At 36.0% G+C, this 8,824-nt stretch overlaps 1 protein-coding gene and 1 long non-coding RNA gene across 3 annotated transcripts in view; both read right to left on the bottom strand.

Annotated features, from left to right (window-relative positions):
• LOC112480025 overlaps positions 1–2,791 on the bottom strand; it is a 3,551-nt gene extending 760 nt beyond the window's left edge. The window contains exons 1-2 of the long non-coding RNA XR_003046446.1: positions 2,310–2,791; positions 311–333 (exon numbers count right to left, since the gene is read on the bottom strand). This is a non-coding gene — a long non-coding RNA (uncharacterized LOC112480025). The remainder of the gene's footprint in view (positions 1–310; positions 334–2,309) is intronic.
• Positions 2,792–4,082: 1,291 nt separating this feature from the next.
• The window catches only part of POLG2 (DNA polymerase gamma 2, accessory subunit), a 12,965-nt gene continuing 8,223 nt past the window's right edge, over positions 4,083–8,824 (bottom strand). The window contains exons 7-8 of one of the 2 annotated variants that reach the window (XM_006912300.3): positions 7,107–7,207; positions 4,083–5,712 (exon numbers count right to left, since the gene is read on the bottom strand). In XM_006912300.3, the coding sequence (XP_006912362.1) occupies positions 5,547–5,712; positions 7,107–7,207 (267 nt within the window). In that variant the 3' untranslated portion in view covers positions 4,083–5,546. Of the gene's footprint in view, positions 5,713–5,754; positions 6,322–7,106; positions 7,208–8,824 lie in introns of those variants that run through there. The other variant, XM_015589783.2, reaches the window with a different exon arrangement.

Here is an 8,824-nt window from a genome sequence, read left to right as displayed (position 1 = left end):
GGATTCAAGAAATGTAAGTAAACATAAATGAGGTTTGGAAACATTTATAAGTGACCAAAATTTTGAAAGTGTGGTATTATTGGTGTATGGGTAGACAAGTAGAACAATGGAACAGGACAGAAAGTCCAGAGAAAAATCTAAATATATATGGGAATTTAGTATTTTAAAAATATGACATTTGAAATCAGTGGGGATAAGATGGATTATTTAATGTTATAAAAACTTAGGAACCACATTTAAAAAGTTAGTTGGGCCCTGTACTTCACTCTTTACAACAAAATAAATTTGGATAGAAAAAATATTAAAATACCTTAAAATGAAGTCTCGGAAGTGCTGAAAGAAAACAGGAGGAATTTTTAAATAATCTTTAAGAGGAGAAGGCTTTTCTAGGTATGATTCACAATCCAGAAGACATGCAGGATTGTTATATTTAACCAGATGAAACGCTTTAAAAGTACATTTAAAAATAATAAACTGAGTCCAAAAAATAACTTAGGGAGAAATATTTTGAATGCCCGTCTCAGATAAAGTATGAAGTTCCGTAATCTATAACAATTCTTACAAATCATGAAGACCAATGATCCAACAGATACCTGAGAAAGGGCGATATATATGGGATAACACTGGCGCAGCACAAAACCTAGCTGGGATGAGGAGCTGCCCCCAGGTGTGCTGACCGGCGCCCCCACCCCCACCCTCACCCCAGGGCTGGTAGATTACAGCCTAAGGAGACTGCCTTCTCTCCGTGCTGCTTCCCCCAAAGATGGAGGGGAGACTTCAATGATCAACAGAGATTTTGTGATGCCTGAAGCTCATGTTTTCCTTCTTTCTAGTTACTGCCCTTGGGGTGGGGGGAGGGGAGGGAGACATGGACTAGTGCCTTGCCTTGACCTCTCCCCAGTACACACACAATCGGAGACAGTAACTGAGATCCCCAGCAGCACATAAACTTATAGGTGAGAAAAATTAGAAACCTAAGGATTACAGTGACCTCTGAGCATGTCTCCTTGGCCCCTGAGACATCCCGTGGGGAAGGGTGCAGCCAGAGAAGGGCCAGAGCAGGACTCTCTAAGTGCAGGGACCAGGACGGGGGCTCCTCTTGCTGGGTCTATGGGTGTTGCTACCTTTCTTGTCCTGGCCACCATCGCTGGGCTGTTAGCAGCACCCCTAACAGGTCTCCTTGCTTCTCTTCTGCTCCTCTACATTCCATTCTCCACACTGATCTCTTCAAAATAACAGTTGGTTCCTTTTATGCTTAAATTGCCCCCTTCTGCCCCAGTGGCTTCCAGACTCCTTAGTATGGCCTCCACAACTCAAGTGATGTGGACCCCAACCACCTCTCTGACCTTCTACCCATCTCCCCTCTGCTCACCTACCTACTCCAGCCCCGCTGCCTGCTTTGTTCCTTGAGCATTCCATGCCTTTTCTCTGCTAAGGGCCTTAGACTTGCTAGTCCCTTGCCCAGAATATGCTGCCCCAGATTTTCACATAGCTGGCTCCTTCGTATCATTCAATCTCAGTTCGAAGGTCACGTCCTCAGAGGCTTCCCTGACCACCTATGTAAAGCGCACTCCCCCAGCCATGATCTAGCACACCATCTTGCTCCAGTTCCTTTAAAACACTATCGCTGTCTGAAATTGCCTCAAATTGCTTATGCACCTACCTGCTTATCGCCTGTCCCTGCCTGCCCACCCCTTAAGGGGCCTTGTCTCTATTTGCTCACCACCATATCCCTAGTCTCTGGGACTTAGGTGTTCAAAAAGCCTTTATGAATGAACAAAAAATATCTAACACATAAATATCTAACACATACTATCTTTGGGAACACCACAACTATCCCTGGTATTTAAATCTGAGAGAAATTTCTCCTATGTTTCTTCAGAGGAAGACATGCAATATAATATAGCAAAGTGCCTTCAAGAACATTCTTACAGCTAAATCAGCAGTGAGCTTCATATAACTATTTCTAATATCTTTCCATATATATTGGGATGGCATAATACCTAAGTAGGGCATTAGACAAGAGAAATTCATTAAAAGCAATTGGGTTGGAGGGAAGTTCTGTCAAAATAATACCACCCAGGTATGCAGGTCTCTGATAAGTTTAACAGTGGTTACACTGGAATGAACATCAGTAACCACTTGTAAATTTAAAAAAATATACTTGCAAAGGCCCCACTTGCCAGAGATTTAGTAGGTCTGGGATAGGAGTCATATATACTTATTTTTGAAAGCTCCACAGGAGATTCTAACGTGTAACCCCAGTTGGACACCTCTGATCTATATAACTCTTCACAAACATTACTTACCTCAACTGCAGTGTAAACATTCTCCGTTGCCTGTTCAGGTATTTGATAATCTAAGCCTAGGAATACAATCCTCCTGTGAAGGCTGAAGTCTTAAGAAACGAGGTACCTGCAGACAGGACTGAGATTTTCTTCAGAAAAATCACTTAAAAAAAACCCAACTTTTTAGGTTCCCACAGTTATATTAAAACTAAGTATAAAAATCTCAAACTGCAAAAATGAAATTAAAAAATTTAAGTAGATATACAATGGTAATATTGGTCTTGCAATTCTGAGACTGCCATGATTAAGGTGAGATAGAGCAAATGAGCATGTATGGCATGGCATTCTAATTTTATTACCCTCAGTATTCTAGAGAATTGGGATTCTTGGCATGGGAGGATATACAGATGTATGATAGAAGAGGTTAAGTAAAAACCTTATAGCTCTACAGGGGACTGGGGGCACTTTTTTTCGGTGATGGAAATGTTCTATATTGTCATGTGATGGTGGTTACACATTTGTCAAAATCTATATTTGTACATTTAAAATATGTCAATTTATTATATGTAAATTAATTTCAATAAACCTGATTAAAACATGCGTGCATGTGCGTGCACACACACACACACATATTCTGCAATCCTGAATTTGAACTGAAAATATTGGTGTGAATGCATGATGTTTTTTTTTTAATTTTCGGACAAAATGTTGTATGTACACGAGTATTAATTGCAGCATTATTTACAGTAACTGAAAATTGAAAACAACTGATACCATCAATTGGTGGCCCATACGAGTAAATTATCATACTGTCATACAATGGAAAACATACAGGCTTAAAAAGTATGAGGTAGCTTATATGTAGCAATAACTTAAGAGTAAGATGCAGAAGGTATTATGGTATGCTATCCTTCATTCATATTGGGGGAAACACACACACACACACACACACACACACACACACACACACACTCATTCACTCCTATATATTTGCTAGCTCTCAACACCCAAAAGGCCTAGAAACAAAAACCACCTTCTAATGATGAGCATCCCTAGTACCCAGAATATAGTCTCCTTGAAGGAACTCTCAAATACACAATCTCCATGTTATACACTAAATACCAAGCAAGCTATCAAAGACTACTAAAATTGGGTCAAAAGGACTCAAAGCCAACTCGAAAAGGCTCCCATTGGCCAAAGGTAGGACAATTTGAGTATCAAAAAGATTAAAAAGGATGAAACTAACATTTATCCCAAACTTTTCCCATACTTCTAAGCAATCAGTATATGAGATGTTTTTCTTTATAGAAGTATTCTAGCCAATGAGTGAAGAAGATAGAATCAGAATATCTCCATTTTGCCACCTCTAATGAACTGACTGATCGAGGCATTAATCAATAACTGCTAACATCCCTCGAAGAGAAACAACCAGATATTACTGACTCCTAATGAGAGAACATAACAACTTATAAAATAATCTTGCCCCCTCAAATTGAACTTAAAAGCTGATCAAGCCTCTGGATTCAACTTCCAATCTATAGGAACTATATAGAGAGAAACATCAAAATATACTATGGGGCTGTAACGAATAAAATCCAAACTGTGGAAAACCCCATAACAAGCCACCTAATTTCTTGGGAGAGAGAGAGACAGAGAGAGAGCACGTAAGCACAAGAGAGTTCAAATCTATAGGATAAGAGAGGCCAAAAGAACCAATTTCAACAAATGAGTCTTAGTTGGATCCTGATTAAAACAAACAATAAAATTAAAAAGTGAATATTTGATATTAAAAAATTCATTTTTAAAAAACTTTATTATGAAAATTCTCATACGCAAAAACAGAGAGGCAGTAAAATCAACACCCATGTACCTATTATCCAGTTTCAAGAACTCAGTACTATTCTTATTTTTCATCTATAATCCACCAATTTTTTGTTTAAACTGGAAATTTTTAAAGCAAGTCTCAGATTTCATATAATTTCACTCAGAAATATTTAAGTGTCTTTATCAGATAAAGACTAAAAGAAAATAAAGCCATAATACCATTATCAAACCCAAAGAAACTGTCAATAATTTCTTAGTGTCATCTAGTGTTAATTTTTTTAGGTGTAATAATGGTTACCAAAAGATCCTTAACAAAAAAATTTACAAATGAAATGATAGCTGCAATCTGCTTCAAAATAATATGGGAGAGTGGTGTTGGGTGGATGAGATAAGACTGCTCAAGTTGATGGTTGTTGGTAAATGGATTTAATCATACTATTTTGTATATGTTTGTGTATGAAATTCTCCATGATAGCAAAAATTAATAAAAAATAAAAATCTAGTAAGTAAAGTCAAAGAAGACAAGTTAGCCAAACTTCGAGATATTTTACATAAATTATCAGTTGGAATTTTTGTCAGGTTGGTAATAATAGTATATTAATACAATTAACACATAAAAGTTCAAGAATTTCTTATAAACATATCTATTAGAATAAGATATGAAATACACTGTAACAGTTATTACGCCATCTAACATTTTAGCTAGCTTTTCAAAAACCAATAAATGTTCTAGTTTAGTTTAGTTTTAGGTTAATCTTCAATACTTGACTGCAGACATGTAGCAGACTTAATAAAATCCCTTCTTTCCTGAAAACAAAACCCATTTCAGGGAAGATAAGACACTATGATAGCCTCAAGGGGTAAACTGTGTTTGATCCAAATTAATTATTATATTCTCATTCCCTTAGAGAGTGATTGGCCTAGGAATGACCATGTGACCAAGTTCTGATCAATGAAATGTAAACAAGTCTTCTGATTGGAATGCCTGGGAAAGCTTTTACTTTCCTAATTAAAAAGGGAAGAGTCTTCGCTGGCTAGCGAAGTCTAGAAATACAGCAGCCATCTATGACTATGAAGCAACAAGTATAAAGATAAAAGCCAACATACTAAAGATGGTGGAACAGAAAGATAGTAAAAGCCTGTCTCCCTAACTAGAGAAGAAATAATTATACCAGCTCTGGACAGTCTAACCCTTAAATTTCTTGTTATAAGAAAAACTCCAATTTGCATAATCTAGTATAGTAGGGTTTTTGTTTCTTGTCGCTAAACATATTCTTTATACAATAGAATATGTCAAGAAATATAAATAAAAACTGAATCAAAAAAAGCACCAAAAATGTCCACTTCATAAGTGCAAAGGGCTAAAACACATCCAAGTTCATATAAGACAACCAAATTAGGAAAAGTCAATATTTATTATGGCAATATTAAAATCTACACATTCTTAGCCGATGATATATACTTGGTTAAAAAATCTTTTACTTTGGATATATGCATCATTTCCTTCATTGTGGTGTCTCTACTTCTCAGATGTATTAATCCATTCTCCAAAGTAGCTTCAGTAATCAAAACTGTGAAGAGGATGCTCATTTCATCATATCTAAGAAAAAAAGTAGTTAAACAAAATACATGCACACAAATGTAAACTGTAAATTTACATTACCAGCTTTAATTACTTTAGAGTCCATGCCACTTTCAAGAGTTACATAACTCAAAGGCAGCATTTGAGAGCTATACCAAAAAACACCTTATTCAAATTTCTAAATCACAAAGTAAAACTTTCAGAAAGTTTCTGACTTATTGTAATAACTGAAATGCCATAGAAGAAAATAAAATCTGAAAAATAAACACTGGTACCTCAACGAATCGTTCAAGGTGATATTATAGATGAACCTCAGAATTACCTCAGCCTTTTGGTATTTGGATACAGTCCAAGAAAAATTATTTTAGATTGTCTTTTACAATACTACTATAATAAAAATCCAGTGTACAACATATCATACCAAAATCATGCTTAATATATAACTGTATGCTAACTCATAGTTTCTAGCCTTCTTTCTGCTTACCCAGGCACTCTATCTCATTGTTTCTTTTCTTGTAGGACTCCATCAGAAATTATCTTATTTATTTGTGTATTGCGTATTTTGCCCCACTAGAATATAAGCTTCATAAGAACAGGACACTTTTCTCTCTTCAAGCTGTTAGAGAACTGAGGAGCAAAACACAAAGCTTCACAACTTTTCACTCAAAATATACGTATTCAACACAAAAAGCTAAAAAAATGACAAACCCAAAGGAGGAAAGAATTAATTCCTTAATAAAAAACAGAAGTTAATGAAATAGCAGAAGGTTAAGATTTAGAGACAGAAAGATCAATTAGGAGATTATTTCAATGATCCAGCCAAGAAATATTGGTGACCTTAACTTGGGTAGTGGCAGTGAAGATGAGGAAATGTTGATTTGAAATATATTTAAGAGGTAGCTGACAACATTTAGTGACAAATCAGATGTGAAGAGTAAGGAAGAGGGAGGCACTAAGGATGATATAACCAGGTTTCAGTCTCGAGAGAATGGCTGAGCTGAGATGCCCATCACCGAGGAGACTAGTTCTCGGTCCTCTGGGGTAGAGTTATTTTCCACTCTGCCTCAGAATGAACCACAACACCAGGGAGCAAAAGGCACTCTACTCATGTTCCCTCAGTCTTGACTCAATAAATGCATCCAATATACATAATTCCATCCCTGAGAAATTGATAAACTCAGGTAATATATATTTCATGACATTTAAGTCTTGAAGTTGCACATAGTATATGCTCAAATATACCTGATGAATATTGTTCCTTGCTGTATCAATTAACTAAAGGCACACTTCTGTAAATGGGAATACTTTTAAGTTATATTACATATAGATACATTTATTTGTTACTCATAAAAATATATATAATCAAACACTCTAAATAAACATACTTTAACGAAAAGGAAGACATTTCTTACTTTGAATAAAGTTGTTCCAATGAGGACTGCACAGTTTCCAAATAACCAGGCCACACAGAAATTCCATTTTCTAGTAGTTCATTAAATAGCCCTTGACAAACCTAGAAAAAAATACAAAAACTTGAAATATGAAAGAAATAACAGTAGCTAGAGTGATTATCCTATTTTTGTGAAACCACAAATCACCTTTTTCAATCTTTAAAATGGGCACAAATTCTTTTAATTATGTGAAAATTAATTAAATTTTATAATTTGTATATTGTATACTTATAAATTGCATTCTTTCTCTGAAAACCAAGAAATTAAAGCTAAATATGAAAAGCAAATCTTCTCTGAGAGAAAATTTTATACCAAATATAAGAATTTTTATTTTCATCATCATTCAAAACACCACAAAACCAACAGAAATTTTATCAGAGAAAAACAGTAAGTCCAAAGGGCTATGTTAACTCTAAGCTCATCTGAGAGTTGAAAATTGAGCCCTTGGGTTTTAGTACCATGTCAGGAAGAGAAGGAAGAAACAGTAGAGAAAACTAAAGTGAAGTCTCCAGAAAACTATGAGGAAAACCAAGAGAGTGGTATTCCTGAAGCCAACTAAAGAAGATGTTTCAAGAAGAAAAGAATGATTGATTAGTTTCCGTGGAATGCTGGAGACAAAAGCCTGACTGGAAATACAGATGTGATAATGAGTAAATGACATAGTAAATGTACTGTTTTCTTAACAACAACAGTGAAGCAAAACAAAGCAAAATTTTAAATGTCCTTAGCAATCTACAGCGAAAACTCTACAGCAGGATTTCTCCTATTCAGCTCTGCTGACACAAGATGTTTAGCAGCATCCCTGGCCTCCATTAGACAGATTCCAGCAGCACTCCCCTCCCCACTTGTGACAACCAAAAGTGTCTCTAAACATTACCCAAAATCTCTGGCGCGCTATAGCACTGTCTCTCAAACTTTGGCTAGCATTGGAATCACCTGGAGGGCTTGTCAAAACACCCTTTGCTCAGCCTCACTCCCAGAGTTTCTGATTCAGCAGGTCTGAGGTAGAGACCAAGAATGAATTTCTAACCAGTTTCCAGGAAAAGACCATAGCAAAGTAAGTAGGTGTTAAGGTATTTGATATTTGGGGGATAGATGAGAATATAGACATTAACAAATCTACAAAATTAACAGGGAAAAGTAAATATACGTATGGGTTTTAATAAGTTAGTGGTTGCCAGCAGAGAATCTGTTCTGTCTAACGGAATGTAGAAAAGGAGATAAAAGCTCTAAGCATGATGAAGTGTTGAAGATATGGGGATATGAGAACTCTCGCACCATGGATTAGTACAAAAACGTGCAGCCAGTCTGGACAGCAACCTAGCTGCCATAGTGACATTAAGGATACATATTCATTTTACCCAGGAATCCCATCCCTGTGTATATAATTCTTGCATAGCCCAGAAAGTTACATGCATAAGGACTCTGTCATGCTGCTGAGGCAAAAAAGTTAAAAACAGAATAAGATATACAATATACTATCCTTTTGGTGAATTAAAAATACCCAAGGCACAAATTACTACTATATTCTTATAAACAAACAAAAACAAAACAAAGCCTGCAATTTTAATGACAAAAATCTAGAAAATAAAGTTCTTTTTTGTCTTTCAAGCAAAAAAAATAACCTAGGAACTTGCTCCCTACCAGGATGTTAGGGAGCCTGTCACAACTTGGAGGAA

Source organism: Pteropus alecto, unplaced genomic scaffold (assembly GCF_000325575.1).
Source record: "Pteropus alecto unplaced genomic scaffold, ASM32557v1 scaffold134, whole genome shotgun sequence".
In the NCBI taxonomy this organism is placed as follows: Eukaryota; Metazoa; Chordata; class Mammalia; order Chiroptera; family Pteropodidae; genus Pteropus; species Pteropus alecto.
This window is presented reverse-complemented; position numbering and strand designations above follow the sequence as displayed.